General features: G+C 44.2%; 2 protein-coding genes across 3 annotated transcripts in view; one reads left to right on the forward strand and one right to left on the reverse strand.

Annotated features, from left to right (window-relative positions):
- The window catches only part of LOC146869698 (saoe class I histocompatibility antigen, A alpha chain-like), a 274,622-nt gene that overhangs the window by 31,157 nt on the left and 225,217 nt on the right, over positions 1 to 18,248 (reverse strand). The gene's annotated exons all lie outside the window — the stretch shown is intronic.
- The window catches only part of NGDN (neuroguidin), a 36,963-nt gene continuing 33,917 nt past the window's right edge, over positions 15,203 to 18,248 (forward strand). Inside the window, exon 1 of the mRNA XM_085612529.1 lies at positions 15,203 to 15,338. Within this exon, the coding sequence (XP_085468655.1) occupies positions 15,312 to 15,338 (27 nt within the window). The 5' untranslated portion in view covers positions 15,203 to 15,311. The remainder of the gene's footprint in view (positions 15,339 to 18,248) is intronic.

Consider the following 18,248-nt stretch of genomic DNA (forward strand, 5'->3'; position numbering starts at 1 on the left):
GCCTCTGATACCGAGATAATCATATGTCCTGCTGACAAAGGAGGTAATATAGTGATCTTAGACAGAGAGGACTATATCCTTGAGGGTTTACGTCAACTTGAAGACACTAATTTTTACACTCCAGCCAATTGGGGCATTTACCATCAGAGTATCACCATTATTTGGGATAATTTGGTTACCTGGAGAGACAAGGGCCTTCTAGAGTGGGAGGAGTTTTGTTACTTGAAGAAAGATCATCCCAGGGTACCCATCTTATACCTTTTACCCAAATTGTACAAGAGTAACATCAAACCCCCAGGACGCCCGATTGTATCTTCCATCGGGTGCATTACTGAAAACATCTCTAAATATGTTGATTATTTTCTTAGGGAATATGTGGTATCTCTGCCCAGTTACCTAAGAGACACAAAAGACTTCCTAGGCAAGATTGATGATCTGATATGGCAACCCAGTTACCTTTTTATTGTGTTGGATGTGCAATCACTCTACACAATAATTGACCATGGTCAAGGTCTCAATGCATGTGAATTTTTTCTCAAACAGAGACCGTTAAAATATCGTGAGCATAGCCTCATGATTTTGGAGATGATAACATACTGTCTTCAAAATAACATTTTTTCTTTCAATGGCGCCCTCTACAGGCAAGTGAACAGTACTGCAATGGGTTCTTGCTTTGCTCCCAGCTTTGCCAATCTCTTCATAGGATACTGGGAGCATGTCATCTCGAGCAGGATCCCATTGCAGGAACATCTTTCCAAAGTTATCATGTGGCGTCGCTACATAGATGACTTGTTCATTGTCTGGAACGGCAAAAAAGAAGAAGCTGAGATCTTTATTGATACTCTCAATGCCAATGAATACAACATTGTACTATCCGGGAACATCGATGCCCATAAGGCAGAGTTCTTAGATGTTAGCCTCAAAATTGAACATGGGAAGGTAGTCACCGCCCTGTTCCGCAAGGCCACTGCGGGCAATAGTGTGCTCCATGCCCTCAGCAGCCATCCAGAGGCACTCAAGTGGAGTATCTCCTATGGAGAACTGCTGAGGGCAAAACGCAACTGCAATAACACTGCATCTTATTTTGAGGAAAGAGACAACATCACTGCCAGGTTTCTGAATCGAGGTTACCCACGCTGGGTCCTCAACAAAGCCAGAGACAGGGCAGACAAAGTAGAACGCAAGGAGACTTTACAAGATACTGATGCAGTGGATGAAGAACAAGGAGAGGCGGGGACCGGCCTCATCCTGACTTACAACACTGACTCTCAGAAAATAAAGCACATAGTTTCCAAACACTGGAGTATTCTCAAGGCAGACAACACACTAGGGGATCTCATCACTGATAGACCCATCATCACGTATAGAAGAGATAAGAACATACGTGATTGGGTGGTCAGAAATGACATTATGAATTATCCCACCACAACAGATCATGGATTGATAGGTTTTTACCCATGTGGCCACTGTAAAGCCTGCAAATATAGCAAATACAAAGCATTACTAGAATACCGAGGGGTAACCAAAAAGATTTTTCAATTTTTAACATGCAGCACTAATTTTGTGATCTATGCCATCATGTGTACTTGCAATCTTTGGTACATTGGTAGCACTACTTGTGTAGCCAAAAAGAGGATATTGGAACACCAAAGAGCGATCACGAACAATGATCCCAAATATCCCGTAGCCCGCCATTTTTGTGATCGACATTACTCCAATGTAGCAGAAATTAGTTACTTAATTTTGGAACATATACCCAAGAACCTTCGTGGGGGAGATAGGGTATTGGCCCTAAGACAAAGAGAATCTAGGTACATTATAGAGTTCCAAACCAAGACCCCTGGAGGCCTCAACATGGATGAGGAAATGTCGATACACCTTAAAACTGACTCCTAACTTTAGAGATGTTCCTTTTGGTGTTGTTTTTTGACAATGTAATGCTGTACGTGATGATAACTACTGCATAACTTTTCTTATACACAATCATTGCTGCTGTTCCTTCTGTCAACCTCCTCTTTAGAATGAGTTTTCTCATTCCGCAGTTCATGTTTTTAATCTAGATTTTATCTATTTGTATTTCTTACAGGAGAGAAGGAAGGGGCCCCATCACCTGACAGCACCTGCACGGGCATCCTACCCTTTTCCCTCTGATTTCACCTGCACTACCCATGAGTCACACAATTTGTATCCTTAATCAGCAGCTCTTATATTAGTCTCTTGTGTGTTACTTTCAGTGACTTTCACGACATGTTTGACATGTGGAGTTCAACATTATTATGTTTGAGTTCGATGCCCACTTGGGCAGATTTACCTCACACACTCCTCTGTTGATCCTGCCTCCTTCACCACCATCTTAGTGTATCTAAGCGCAGAATACATACGCTATCACGTTCTCTGCACTTTTATCCCATTCCAACATGGATTCTTGATAACACCTAGCAGGCGGACATGTGACCATTAGCATCACTTACTTATGCACTTGCACTATCGGTTACGAGTGATTGTCCCACCTACAATCCGTGTTGATACTGATTTACAATCCTGTATCTTATGATGTGGACAGCGGTATACTTCCGTGATGAACTTTGTATTGTGCCAGACAACCATATATTTGTATTATAGTACATTGAGATTTACTTAGCAGGCACCATGTTCTATCTTTCCTTCTCTCTGCCAAGCATAATGATAATGTACTTTACTTTACATCTGTTTGCATGTTCTACCTACTGAGGTTCGTGCACAGTCCAAGATGGCCGCCGATCACGGTTTTGTCTGTGTCTGTTTGGCGGAGTTAGTCCTATTTTGTTTTCCATTTTCGTTTGACCGCAATGAGATGTAAGACTGTTGGTTTCATTTCTTTTCACACGTGAACAAGGCTGCGTGCCGAAACGCGTTGTGTGAATTAAACCTGACCTGCAATTTCACTGGGGACTTCGTCTTCCTTTACTGAGAGCATACTGAATCGTGGTTTTGAATTGGATATATATATATATATATATATATATATATATATATATATATATATATATATATATATATATATATATATATATATATATATATAGAGAGAGAGAGAGAGAGAGATATATATTTATTTCACTTCCTTGTGACAACTGTACTGAACACACTACTGAATGGCAGCATTTTTGCCTGGCATCAATTAGTGAAGTGTGTTTTTGCCAGCAGCAGGAAAGTGAAAAACACTTTTCATTACTACGTGCTTCACCACTGCTTGAGATTAAATAAGCTAAGTGTACATGGATATATAAATGTACGCATGTCCATCAGTGACACATTTCACAGACTATGACCACAAAAAAGTGGCAAAATACGGCAGGAGAGGAATATGTCCAAAGAAAGAGATGGGGACATCTCTTAATTAATTCACTGTTGTTCTAATTATGACACATTAGAGGCCTTCATAACACAGGGCCACTATGAGTGCAGCTGTGTGGAAGGAGGGAAGGAATAAGTTGTGGGATATGTTAAAGGACAGTATTCATGGAGTAAGCAATGCTCAGTATTACAATATTGTCAGAATAATGTGTGTAGATTTAAAGAGACCCTTTAAAACTGCAGTTGCAGACTTTAGGGGTGGTTGCATATATTTTGCAGGTAGACCACTATGAGTTTTTATCTCCCTTAAATGTTTCTATCTCCTGGGAACTATTAGAGTACAATGTTTTGGTTCTTTCGCTTTCGGAGTGAATTGATGTTTCAAGGTTTTGCAACATTATTTATTAGGTTCTTCCCTGCGTCCCTAAGAAATGAACTAGGTTTCCTGTTTTCGGGATGTTTGTATACATAGGCTCAATATTGATGTTTCCACTGCCTCATGTCTGGTTAGAAATAAAAAGAAAAATGAAGAGGGGAGTACGATTAGATCCCTTAGATTTCATCCATAGGAAGGCTACAACAGGAAAGATTTGTCATGCCACAGGCGAGTTTCCCACACGTTTGGATCACAGCTGGACCATGTGTCCATTATGATATTAAAGCAGCGGCAGCTTTCAGCAATGCCTGAACGGACTGGTTGAAGGGTTTTGCCTACGTAAATGGAGCAAGGAAAAGTACTGTTTTATATGTGGATCTAAAAGAAATAATGTGTATGTATATTATTGTTTTTCATTTCTAGGTTCTTCATTTCTAGGTTCAAATTACATTGTACGGTGGAATGTGCTAAAATGCATTCTAATGCAGTGCATTCACCAGGGACTACAAAGGATGGATAATATATAGTAATAGTATATTTATGTATTGAGGTTTAGTAATGAGAATATGAGTATACGTAAATACAGAAGGACAGTGTGCATTGAATAACTGTGCTTCATATTATACTGTTTTTGGGATACAGTGAGTACAAATTTAATATGTCTTTTAGTATACAGGTGCAGTCTTTAAGGGTGTTTGCAAATAGATTTCAAGGTATAATGGATTGGCACAGTTTGACAACTAAGAGGATTTTGATTCCCAAAGGTGTTACTGCGACAGAGATTTTCAACTATGTTTGCTGTTGGTCCAAGCTATAGTACAACGTTTTAATTCTTCTACTGCTTTTTCAGATAATGGATTTCTTTTAAAGTGTTGTATAGGGATGCGAATATATTTTTAGGTTCTTTCCTTCATTTGGAGTTCCCTCCTTAACTCAGCTGGCCAACAAACACAGCATGTACCATTAACAGCACAACTATTGCAAGGCCTGTTGCTACCAAAGCAAGTTTCAATTGTAGAATGTGCTGCACACACCTCCTCCAAGGACTATGTATCAAGAGGTAAAGAATGTATTGATGCAGACGTAAAAAGGGAATAACATTAACTGGTTGTGAGTACACAATGGTTCAAATTGCTTCCACTACACATGATATCATGATATAAAGATAAAGGATGATGATATGTACTATGACCCTAAGTATATTATTGAAAGGGGTGGAAGAAAAGGAAGAATGGAAAAGGGGAGGATGTAGGCAAACAGAAGAGGGAATATGGATAGGCCCAAATGGAAAGGTTTTTTGACCAACGATAATGCTTGCTCCCATGGCCCGACTTTTTTGATGGGTCATCACTTGTAGGACGTGATGGAATGATCAGACTGTTTTCCTAAATGCTGGTACAAAGGTAAAATTGGAAAGGGTACTTCCACTGCCCCAGGCCTCGTCATTTCCCCACACTAAATGGACTTCATCAACATGCCCTCTACTCAAAAGTACAAGTACGTGTCCGTTATTGTGTGCATGTTCAACATATGGACTGAGGTATACCAATCCAAGAACTGCAATGCACAAACTGTAGACAAATGCCTCCTGAAAGAGCTCATACCGTGCTTTTAAGTACCTATGCTTTTGTGTTCTGACAATGGACCGGCGTTCATCTCACATGTGATTGAGGGTTTGTGCAAGGGGCTAGGAGCTACACAGAATCTACATGTGTTCCACGAAAAGAACCAAGTGAGAATGGTATCCCGAGTTCATCCTTGAAGAGAAAGAAAGAGTGTGTAAGCGGACCCCAACGATACATCAACTAAGGACGTCTGGAACATCGACGCCACAACCCCTCAGTCTACAAGTTGTGACAACGAGACATCTTTACCTTCTTCATCACTTTGTTTTCTTCATATTGAAAGTGCCTAAGTAATAGAAGTGCTTGTAACCTCTCAAATTACTTAAAGACATGCACCAACGGTTACTTTTTCTGTTTACAGGTATCATCACTGAGGCTCTGCATTATTCCTCAGCAGACTTTTGAAATGAGTAAAAGTACAGCAGAAGATAAGACATTCTTCCAACTTGTCACACTAGCCACACGTACCAACGATTGGAACAATGACTCAAGACTTTCAGAACAATGAAAGAAAATGACCGTGGGTGCTACTAGCAGTATTGACCCCCATTGCTGCCATTATAATGACTACACTCCTTATAGTGTATTCTGATCACAGTGCTATACCAGAGATACTGCTTAAATGACACAGAGATATTGTACCAGCGGCGGGATTTGTTGTGTTGCCGCGATTTTCGGGACACTGAGGCCACGCCCATCAACACCAGGCCACGCCCCCCTCCACACCAGCATTTAAAGCGCGCTGATTCGCTAGCGCCTTGCCTGACATCAGACCTCTTGAGGCGGAAGCCGGGAGGGTCACTACGCCGGGTTTTTTTTAATTTGAGCTGTGCACTTTTTATTATTGTGTTTTAAAACAAACTTACACCTGCTCTGGGCATTTACCGCGCTGCAGCTTAGAGGCAGCGGCGGGATTTGTTGTGTTGCCGTGATTTTCGGGACACTGAGGCCACGCCCATCAACACCAGGCCACGCCCCCCTCCCTATCACTCGCCCCTACCTAAATATGTGCAATTTCCGGAAGCGCAGCGGATGAGCGCAGCGGGCGCGCCGATTGCGCGCCGAAGGCGCGCCTAAGGCAAGCCCGTCTGCGCCCGTCCGCGACCAGACCGGGGCCGGGCACTCTGCCGGTAAGACTGCACACATAGATAAGATTGTTTGGACGCGTGAAAACCTATGGTCCCTAAACACTCTGGCCGACACATGTTCTCATAACATTGACCTTGGGTCCCACAATCCCCCATATGTCTGCAAGACCTGTGGGTTTCAACTGGATAGTCCAGTCGGCAGAAGGGCTGCTCGTTTCATCAACCCACCGATTAGTAAAGACATTAGAGCGGGACTACTGAATTGCAGATCCCTCGCAAAACATGCCGTTGACATCTGGCTGCTTTTGGAAGAGCACCAGTGGGATTTGCTGTTTCTAACAGAAACTTGGCTCAACGATGATAACATGACCGCCATTGCACTGGCCATCCCCCCTGGGTACAAAATGTGTTCCTCTAACAGGCTAGGTGGAAAAAGAGGTGGGGGAGTGGCTGTCATATTTAAGGAACAGCTCACACTCTCCTCTTCTGCCCCCATGGCCATCCAGGGTCTGGAGGGACTACACTTTTGCTTTCAGATTGGAGCTCAGCTATCTCTAGCGGGGTTAGTCATCTACCGCCCCCCGGGGGGGGAAGAGCCCATCCTGACCACTCTGATGGATATTATCATCCAGAGCTCACTCTCTCACCCTCAGTTTCTGGTCGTCGGTGATTTTAATATTCACATGGACAGGACAGACTATTCTTCAGCGGATTTACTGAGGTCCACTCTGAACTCAGCCAACCTTAAACTTGTTAACGAGGGCCCTACACACAGAGCGGGCCACATGCTCGATTTAATATTCTCCAACATCACTAATATGATGGCTAACACCCCATTACCCCTGATTTGGTCAGATCACTCCCTGATACCATTTCAATTTGTAGTAACGGCGGATAAACCTATGACCAGTAAGTGCTCGTTCATGAAGAGACAATGGAGCAAGCTGGTCCCAGCCACTATGGGTCCACACCTAGCGGAGACCATGCCGACCTTCTCCTCCAATGCGGACACCGATGCTCAGCTTTTTAATGACTGGATCGGGAATATGCTAACTTCTATAGCTCCGGCAACAGCCACAATATCCAAACGAGACTCCCCATCTGCCCCCTGGTTTTCTGAGGAGCTCAGAGTGCAAAAATCGCACTGTAAAAAGTTGGAGCGACTTTGGAGGCTAAATTATGATCTTGCAGAGAAGGCCTACTATAAGGAAGCCTCAAAAAAACTGCATAAAGCCATCAGAAAAGCAAAAAAACAGTACTATGCGAACTCGATTCAGCTAGCTGAACATTCAAGCAAAGCAACCTTTAAAATAGTTCAGTCATTTTTCAAACCCATATGTATTGAGAGGGAAGTTTCCCCATCAATCTCGTTCTGCAACAGCATTTCGGACTTTTTTGACTCTAAAATCAAGAAAGTATATGAGTCTTTTGGGCCAGTGAAGACCACGGTTAAATCCGATTTAGCGGGCTTAACACCGAACTATGCTACCCTGACACAATTTGATTCAATAGACCTAAATACGGTCAAGCAGGAACTAAGTCGTTGCAAATCGGGCTCGCCAGACGACCCTTGCCCTCCTAAACTCTGGAGCCGTATAGCTGATTTTGTGGCCCCCGCTATTCAACGCATTTGGAATTTGTCCATCTCATCGGGGGTGTTCCCGGATATTTGGAAACATGCCACTCTTCTCCCCCTAAAGAAAAAATCTAATGGGGACCCTAAGGATCTCAATAATCTCCGTCCAATCTCCCTCCTTGCAGCACCAGGCAAAATGCTTGAAAAAGTTATCCAGCGGCAATTAAATCAATTCATTGAATACAACAAAACTCTACATGAGACGCAATCAGGCTTCCGACCTGGTTTTAGCACCGAAACAGCTTTAATTGAGGTGGCAGAGTCAGTAAGGTGGTCGATGGACTCGGGAGACTCAGCGATGCTGGTGCTCCTGGATCTGTCGGCCGCCTTTGACACGGTCGACCACGCTATACTACTGTCTCGACTAGCGGAGATAGGCATCCAGGGTCAGGCACTGAAGTGGTTACAGTCCTATCTGACTCAAAGAACTCAGAAGGTGGCATTAAGGGACGTCTTTTCTACACCTAAAGCGCTGAACTGTGGCGTCCCACAGGGCTCGGCTTTGAGCCCACTTTTATTTAATGTCTACCTGGCTCCACTCTTTACGCTGATCGCCAATTGGGGGATCAAGGCAATCTCATACGCCGACGATACCCAATTGGTGTTCCCATACTCAGAAGTGTCAGAGGCATCCTTCTCAAATTTTAAGGGGTGCCTACAAGACGTAGCCTGCTGGATGAACACCAATAAATTAAAACTCAACACTAGTAAAACTGAGGTGATCTTCTTTGGCAGAGACCCCCCCCCACCATCTGATTTATGGTGGCCGGCAGAGATGGGTATAGCTCCCTCGCCTAGCCATTCTGCAAGAAATCTAGGTGTGCGGTGGGATAATAAGTTGTCCTTTGTTTCACACATACAGCAAGTTGCTGGCTGCTGTATGAGCAAGTTGAGGAATCTACGTAAGATTCTTCGACTTCTACCAGTCAGCTGCCGAAAAACCGTAGTCCACGCCACAGTCACATCCAGGCTGGATTACGCCAACGGTCTGTATTTGGGCCTACCAAAGTACCTTATACAGCAACTACAACTGGTTCAAAATGCGGCTGCGAGACTTTTAATGAGGATTCCGTTCAAGCACTCAGTCTCTCCGTACCTCCTCTCCCTTCACTGGTTACCAGTTGCTAGTAGAATAAAATTCAAAGCACTCACTCTGGCCTTCAGATCCTTATATGGAAACTGCCCAAATTACCTGAAAGTTCGACTTCCAAGGTATTCCCAATCTCGTTCGCTCAGATCCAACAACCATGTGCGTCTGACAGCCCCTAGAGTAAAAAGAGCCCGGCTGGGAGGACGAACCTTCTCGGCCAATGTGGCCAATCTATGGAACTCACTACCTATCACCCTCCAACAGGCCCCATCTGAAGCCTGTTTTAAACACCTGCTGAAAACCTGGCTGTTTACCCAGTCTCGCTAAATGCTACCCTCTCCAGCCTCCATGGTCTGATACACTTGTTCTCTCAGCGCCGGGACACCTCCTCGTGAGGTAGCTGTTCGCGCTATACAAAACTCTGTATTATTATTATTATTACCAAATTGAATATATAGCCATTGATAAAGATGGGACAGGGGGACAGTTGACAGGGCGGGATGTTATGTTTGCACACACCAGCCTACAGAACAGAAAACAGCATGTGTTACAATGTCATACCTGTCTCTAAATACGTGGGCTGTGTCCTAATGCGATATGCTCTTCAGTAAGCACAGCATGTCCGTAGCAGTTGCACCTCCAGAGAATAGCAGAATTAGCAAAGTGAGAGCAAGGATAGAACAGGGAATGTGAATAACTTAGCACTTACAGAAGTAGTAGAAGTGACAACAATGGGACTACACTAAATGCAGCCTGCTACCATTACCAAATACCTGAAAGCCTGAAAGGTATGCTGTAAGGATTTTGTTCAAGAATGAACAGGAGGAGGGAATGAAGCAGGGTCTATTTTTATCATAAAAGACTCCCAAGTCCATTCTGCCTACACCTGAGCATGAGACCCTCATATAGGCCCCACCAGCTAGCATATATGAATCTGTTAAGTTGACCATTCTGTCTCAGTTGCTCATTTTCTGTAGTAGGCCCAAAATGCCTGTCTTGACTAAAAATCTCACTACAGCTCCCCAGCTCCCCCAAGCCCCTACTCCCTTGTTGTACTCTATGTGTGCTTCTCTTCTTACACCCACGTAGATACCGCAAAAATTGGGAACTCCTCAAGCTAAGAGGAACTCTTGTAAACTTATAAAGATTTCCCTGAAGTGACGCATATCCTATTAGATAGATGTTCAATTTTATTATGATTCATGGTCAAACATCAAGTGACCTTTTGGAAAACATTTTGAAGCGTGGGTGTCACTTCTGTTTTCTTAAATATTTCTGAAAAGCGTCATGTTCTATAGGTCAAGGCACCTGATAATGTTGTCATTTTGTAGTCAATAGTTCATCATTGAAAGACTATAAATGATCTGCCCACAGTCCATTTGTCAGGCGCTGAGCATGGGCGCCTACCTGCACGGTGACAAAACCCGGGACTACGAAGGCCAGAACACTCAGCGGCAAGAAGGCGTGGCTAACGCCTTAAATCACGGGGACGCGGGCCGAGAGGCGCGCGTTATCCTGCCAACTACGTTCCGATAGCGAGGAGATCTCGCTGAGGTCAGAAGTCACCGAGAAACAGGAGCAGTCCTTGGCGGTTCCCGGGACACGGGAGACCGCAGCCCAACGCGGAGAGAAGCGTCTTCGCGTCCATCCCTGACGTCATCAGCGAAGCCGTCCGTGATACTTTCGGCGTTCGCACAACTACCGTCGTGGTTCCCGCCAGGTGGGAGACCACAGCGGAGAGCTGCGGTAAGCGCCGCCGCCACTTCCGGATAAGAACAGAACCTGAGGGGAATTGTACGCCTCGGTACGCAGGCGAGTTCCAGGAGATAACTCAAGGGGTGTGCAGCTCAACATCCCGGCAGGTACAAAGCATAGGGGGAGGCTCACCTGGGCAAGACTTGTGGCAGCAATTCTTCCGGAGGAATTGGGACACGACCGAGTTCGTGTTGTATTCTTTGTTCATTCGTGACTTGGATTGGTGCCGAGTACAGGAGGGGAGATCCTGCTAGGGTGGCTCATGTGGGACTGCCATACTCCTGGTGAACATACACCTTTATAGCAGCTGAAAGATTCAGCAATAATCATTTATAATTTTGGGGCAGAACAAGGGGATGAACTGAATGGGAGTTTGGTGTCTGAATGACAGTACGTGGCTCTCAGAAGCCTTCAAGGAAGAAGTGCATTCTTGAAGAGAGTTGGTGCTGGCTCATTGAACGTTGAGACACACGTGTTATACACATCTAGCGAGACCTAATGAGAGTAGCGCTGTGTTGAACTATGGTTTACAGAGATACATGTATTGAGCGCATCTAGTGAGACCTAATGAGAGTAGCGCTGTTTTTTGTGTTTATAGTTAACTGTCATTGTTTCTGTAATCTTTTGTTACAGGTATCCTTTTCCCCACTGTTCCCTTCCTAATCCCTTTCCCCCACCTGATAGCCCTAGTGCTCTGTATAGGTTTCAATCCAGAGCCGGGGACATCTGGAGGAGGAACCCTTTGTGCATCGCTCAGGACCAGAGGAGTCGCAGTGGAACATGACAGAATAACGCGCCCACGAAATTACTCCTTGGGTTGTGAGCGAGGCACAAACATGGCTTCCCTAGATGACGTGTTACAGGCCCTCATGGTTGTTCAACAGGAATTAGCCGCTTCTAAGGCGGAAACGTCCGCCCTCAGGGAAAGGGTGGATCGGCAGGGAAGGAATCCGTTTGACGCCACTCAGGCGTTGTCCCCCATACAAGTGAACGTATCTTCGCCCATTCCACTAGCCAGTCCTGAGAGGTTTTCAGGAGATCCCCTCAAGGTACAAACCTTCCTCACGCAGATAATGTTGCACTTTTCGTGTAAACCTGCGTCTTTTCCCATGAACCATTCGAGGGTAGGGAGCAAGTCAAGGGGGCCAGTAAGGAGTTGTAGGACAGTTACCTCATCACCATAGCAATCTCCAGTCGAGTGCCAAGATCTATGGGTGAACAGCCATAGACTTCAGTGGAGTGTTCCTGATGGAAGGAATACATGATGCTTTAGATGCTGTAGGAAGCGGTGCTGTCGACGGGGGTTTCCTGGGGCTACTCCTCGGTCCATGGTCTCGGTGGGGCAAATTTGGCCACAGGAGTCTATGTCCCTTGAAGTCCTGATGGGTCCAGCAGAAGTTCAGTTGCCACTGATCTTCTGGTCTCCAGTCACAAAGAAATCAGAGGTTCCTTTTGGTGGAAGCTAGTGCTCTTCTTGGGCGACCAAACTGCACTCCAAAACTCCACCCGCTCCAGCAGACTAGGGAGGAACTTTTGAGCGCCAGGACTCGGTCTCCCAGGCTGCACATCGGTGGTCAGTGGCAGTCAAGCGATTGTGGCTAATGACTTGTCAAGGTGGGCTACTTCCGCTTTTTGTCCCTGAAGCTATAACAGGAAGTCAGCCAACTAACTCATGGAATTAACTTCTGTCTGGGTCTCTGGGACAACTTTCCCATGAGCCAGGCACCACAGGCAGCCCTTTCTTTGCTAGCCCAGGAGTGGCAGGTGCAATCCAGTCTTTGCTGCAGCATCTCTTTCCTAGATCCAGGGAACACCAGGGAAGTCCTTCTCCAGTCCTTTGTCCAGTGCAGACGGGATCTGAGGTTGGGGTGCCAGCAGTGCCACATTTGTGCCCAGAAAATGTCCATGGGGGAGGAGGGGTGCAGCAATTACTAGCCAATGTGCTACTAGATCCCTTCCAGCCCGATTACAAATTTCTGTGATGTGTGGCATCTAGCTATCCCAGAGTGCTACAGTTTTCTGACTCCCGAGATGGCTGGACCCCTCCTGCGGTGTGTGGAACATGGTAGCCCACACTACAGGTGTGGCTACCTGAGGATTATAGGCCTACGGGAAAACAGGTTTGGCAACTGTTTTCCCCTCTCTGTTCCTGTTGCCAACCTGTCTACTAGAACAGAAGAGCAGTCCCTCTTGTGTGTCCCCCATTTGCCCTTCGAAGGCAGCTTGACTTTTGGGATCATACCTTTTGTGGCATCTTGCCAGGGAGAGGTGACGTCTCTACCAACGGCAGGCCTCCTTTCCTTTCCTGAGAGTCATTCAAATTTCTCCCCAGGAGGTCAGACGGCTGTCTTGTGGCCAGCATCTGCGAACGGCCTCTGGAAAACTTGGGCAACAAAGTGGCAAATTTCTAAAGTTGCCTTTTACTTAAACATTACATGAAATTTGACTTGAGCATCCAACTTTAGTAGTCCCACTCAGGAGTTAGCACTGCTGAGTTGTCTGCTCTGTGCAATAGCATCCAGGGGGGTGACCTAGATTTATTTATTTAGTGACTTTAGTGTTTCACCCTAAAAAGGAAGGTGATTATTACTGGTACCCCCAACTAAAAGCCCAATCTCTTACATTTGTCAACAATTTTGCTGTGGTCATTGTTATATACCTCCAATAGAAGCACTAGAGAAACTTGAGAATTTTTTTCTCCACTATGAACCGAGCTGCAAATTAGAAAAACACAAATTAGCACGAAAGCATTATAATGCCTATTTAGAGTCAAAAGGCACAAGATGAAAGAATTATCTAGAAAAAAAACGATGGCAGTTACGTGCATGCCATAAATTAGTGCTGTGTATAGATGGAACACTGTACTAAATAAGCACCAGAGGAGGTATTCAGCAAATGTTCACAGAGGGTTATAAATAAAAAGGAGCAAGTGACAAAGGGATAAATCCATGGGAATAGTCAGACAACATGTCCAGGAGTATACCTGGAAACGTGTTTAGTGCAACTTACCAATTGTACTTCTATAAATGGTTAATTGCAAAAAGTAGTAAAATTGCATCCGCATGTAGATGTAAATATATGGAGTAGTGCAGATTTAAATATTTTTCTTGAATGGGATCCAAGGTTTTAAATCAGCATTAAGTGGGGACTACAACACTTACAACTGTGTCTCACACACAGAGAAGGCTGTCAGTTAGATTACTTTTGAAAGGAACATATAGTGCAACAGAAAATACTTAACCAGTCCTGAATGATCACCAATAATCTGCGACATGACACTCTGGATTACTCAGGAATAGCTAAGGCCTTTGAAGAGTGCTATGCTGTCATTTAAAAGCGCTTAAACCAATGTGTTTTACTACTTCTGTGAGAATGTATGGGTTATAAGCATATTACTATATACTCTATTAATACAATCGTTTCTTTTCATAAAAAATGTTTTTTTAATGTAATGCTTCAGCATATTTTGCTGTTTAGTAGCACTGTACATCAATGGTCCTATTAATCAATTCAGTCTATACCCTTTCTATTTATCTCAGAAAGGTGAAATACTGACATTTCCTTGCAGGTTTTAAAACCAGTGTCGTGGAAGTTACACATACACCACTGTAGAGGGCACTCTACTCATATCCATCTACATGCGCGTGAATGCCATGAGAAATAAGGAGAATGATCCATAGAACGTTAGTGATTTAATCTACGCAACATTCTTTCTTCACTTTTAGTTTAATTTGTTTCCTAAAGTGCCACCACTTAAAAACGGGTTTACAGCTGAAAACAATAAATCAAACCCATAATTAAAGTATAGGCTATTATTGAATGCTCCTATTTTACTTTTCTTGGGAAAGGTGGAAACATCCCTGTAGTTGCCGGCGACGAACAACTAAAATGATGTGTTGTACCGGTCAGAGCTGCCGACTTTGGAAGTGGGGGAACCAGGTCCGAGCCTCGACTCAACATCCTGTGATCCTAGCTAAATCACTAAATCTCCCCTTGCCTACCAAATAACGAACGTATGCTTGCGTGACGTAACTGGTGCTCATGTAAACTGTTCCAATACCTCCAGCTCGAGTTCGCGTATATAAACACTGCAAAAAGCAGAGAGCTGGGTCCACATGCCCACGCAAAGAATTCCAGTCCTTCGGTGAGCGAAACCCCCCTGGTTAAACTATTAGAGGCTGAATAGGACAAAAGGCACGTGCAGACTCTACAGCCTATCAGCTCTTCGGGACTGTGATGCGCTAATAGTGGCTGAATGTCTCCAATCCCGAGCCACTTTACACATTAGCAGTACCGCCCCCTCCAGATTACCCTCAGAATCCGTTACATCGTGAGATTGGTTGTTAAACGACCGGAAGTACCAACGTTACGAACCAATAGCATGCGTTAACGATCAGCTGCGGACATGAGGCTTGATTCACGGATGGCCCCTGTAAGTAGCTGTATTGCTGCTAATTTTTATTTGCTTATGTGTGCCAATTTACTTGGTTTTATTTTTTATGAGTGACATTTCAGTACCGTGTATGAGAAAAGAACAAAGCAGTAATATAGAAACTGCCCCATAAACGTCAGAAATGATTCCTTTTTGTGCACGGTAATAATCTAGAAACTTCCTTAAACAACCACAGCGTTCTGTAACTTCTCACAGAAGGTCGCAATTTTCCTTTTCCTTGTTATACAATCATCGGTGATGCCATAATAAACAACATGCACTGCAATTTGGCATCTGGCTTTCAACAGAAGTTACAACAGCACGCATATAATGTCATTTGGTAAACATGTAGGTGAAGTTCTAAAAAACTACTTTAAAAAGAAACACACCCGGCTGTCTTTTAAGGTTGAATTAAATCAAAACCGCTATCCAAAGTGGAACAGTCGTTCCTTGCCATAACTATCCTTAAAAAGAGTTGTTTCAAGGTCATAGACAAGATGATCAGAATTGGTCTGTGGTAGAGTGGCACACAAGATCTGTCACCTAATAGAGAAGAACATAAACCCACTGAAGGAGAATAAGAGGATTTAGAAACGGAAGGACAACACTTAATATCGAACAGACGGCAACTAGCCAGTGTTGCACACTGAACAGAGGTTTAAAAAAAAAACTGGCATCATAGTCTAGTATCCTGAACTCTGTAATAAATGTTGAGTTTTTAAGTATAGATGAATCTGAAACCTCTTTGTCCTACGGATAAATAGCATGTACGTCGAGACACTTTAAGGGATGTGAACCCCTAAGTCATACATTTGTTTGCCTGTACAAGCAACCAAGATGAGAACCCCCAAAAGTAACAGAAGTTTGCTTTGCGATACCTGCAAAGGCCACACTCAAGAGTGCATAAATGAGAAGTTGGTAAAACATATTTGTACACACTCCCTTCCTCCACATTTCACCCTGCTGGGGCGCCTGAGGCTTATGGACAGACAGTCTAGCAGAGCTTGCTTTTCAGTGGAAGTCTGCCTCCTTCAGTTGCCTCAATCTTCTTCCATTTTTCAAGAGTACTAACAAACAAGCGCTTAGAAGTGAATGAGCTCAATGTACGCACTATATAAAAAGCGCACTTACTGTTTTATAGTTGGTCAGAGTAGTTGAAGCAAAAATACATTTTATCTGGTTTATTGACTGCTTTATAACATTATATAAATTATCACAGAATTTTTAATCTGAGAAGACAGGGATGTTAACAATTGCATACTCCTTAGGACAGTACTTCTCCTGGACCAATTAGTAGAAAAACAACCTATGCTTGAGGAACATTTCCATGTGTGATCATTTAGTGGGCATTGGCTTAAATTGTGTTATATGTGTATGTACACTTTCTTTTATCCTTGTGCCCCATGTAGTACGTTTTGGATAAAGTTGAGATATTCTACAAAACATTATCATCATTATTATTAGGGTTGCTGCTGTTGTTCTTAGAAGTGCCAGCATCAGTGTTTCTGTCACCGTTTTTACATACCCCTGCTTGTTGTTGGAGCACACAGTCAGCAGGGTGGCCCAGTGAGTATATAGCTTGTAGTTGAAACAGCAAAGCTGAATTACATTTCTGCAGGCGGTATATTAAGTATCATTGAGTTGAGTGGTAGGAACACCTGTTGCGTGCTGCAAAAAATAATCTAAAAAATATCAGAAGTACCCTATACAGTACTATATAAAACAAGCATTTTTAGGTCTCGCCTAGGCAGCGCGCATGCGCTGCTGTATGAGATGACCTTTAGAAATTGGTCAGCTCTTTTGCACACATTCATGCATGTGGCGGCATCCAGGTGCCATCTGTATGTCTAATGAGCTTTCACTTTCGTGTTTTCGATCAGCGGCGCGTTCAGGGGGCATCTGTTTTTTTTCCTAATGAGCATTAAATTTCGTGTTTGCTCAGGTCCATGCCACTTTTTCAGGCTAAACACTATGTAAATCACTTACAGCGAGGTGCATTGTAAGCACATTTCTCTTGTGGCTGCCTTGATATTCTGCGATGTATTTGCCCCTCGTGGACCAACGTTGGGCGTGCGGTCTTTATCGAACCTGGCACCTTGCTGTTTGGGAAATGTAGGTGATACACTACTGTCCTATGCTGATTTCGTGAAGTTTGGGGTGGTGTGCTCAGCTCTGCTATTTGTTACACTCGTGCAGTTGGAAAGGGCCCCTTTAAAGCATGAATGGTGGACATCGTGTCACATGGCCACTTGGATCAATCAACTGCGTTGTTCACTGGTTGGCGGCATTCGAGTAGACAGACTCCTTTCAAGTGAGGCTGAAGCTGATCAGTGTAAGCGATCGGATGTTCTGCTAGATACACTTGTAGGCGCTGAATCCAAGGTTCTGTATCATGTGGGTACACTAGAATGGATGGAAGAGTGCAAGGGCAGAGACCGCCTACGCGTCCCTGTAATTTTCAATCAAAATATGTTAAGGACGCTGCTGGGGTTCGCGAGAGGCGGGACTTCCGGTCGGAACTCTTCCCAGAGATGCGCACCTGACACGCCCCACTGTGCGCAGCCTCTCTTCTGAAGGCACGTGGCCTTCAACTTGCCCCGTATATAAACAATCCTTGCTGCCTGATAAAGTGCTCCTGCAAGTAACCCGTGCTCTGGCGTCTGCAGACCCGGTGAATGGGACATATTGGTGCTACTTTACAGTGAACATTTACAACCTTTTCAAAAATACGCAAACAATATTATTTTTCCAGTAGTAATTGAGAGGTCACTGAGGAGTGAACCGAGTTAGGAGCGAATACAAGTTGAAGAAACTTACAGAGGAAGGGAAGTAGGGCGATTCAAGAAGGATGTTCGAGGAGGGGCGGGGCTAGCAAGCAGGGGTCGTACAGCCAGAAAGTGGGTTTTCCAG

This window comes from Triturus cristatus, chromosome 1_1, assembly GCF_964204655.1.
Source record: "Triturus cristatus chromosome 1_1, aTriCri1.1, whole genome shotgun sequence".
Lineage (NCBI taxonomy): Eukaryota > Metazoa > Chordata > Amphibia > Caudata > Salamandridae > Triturus > Triturus cristatus.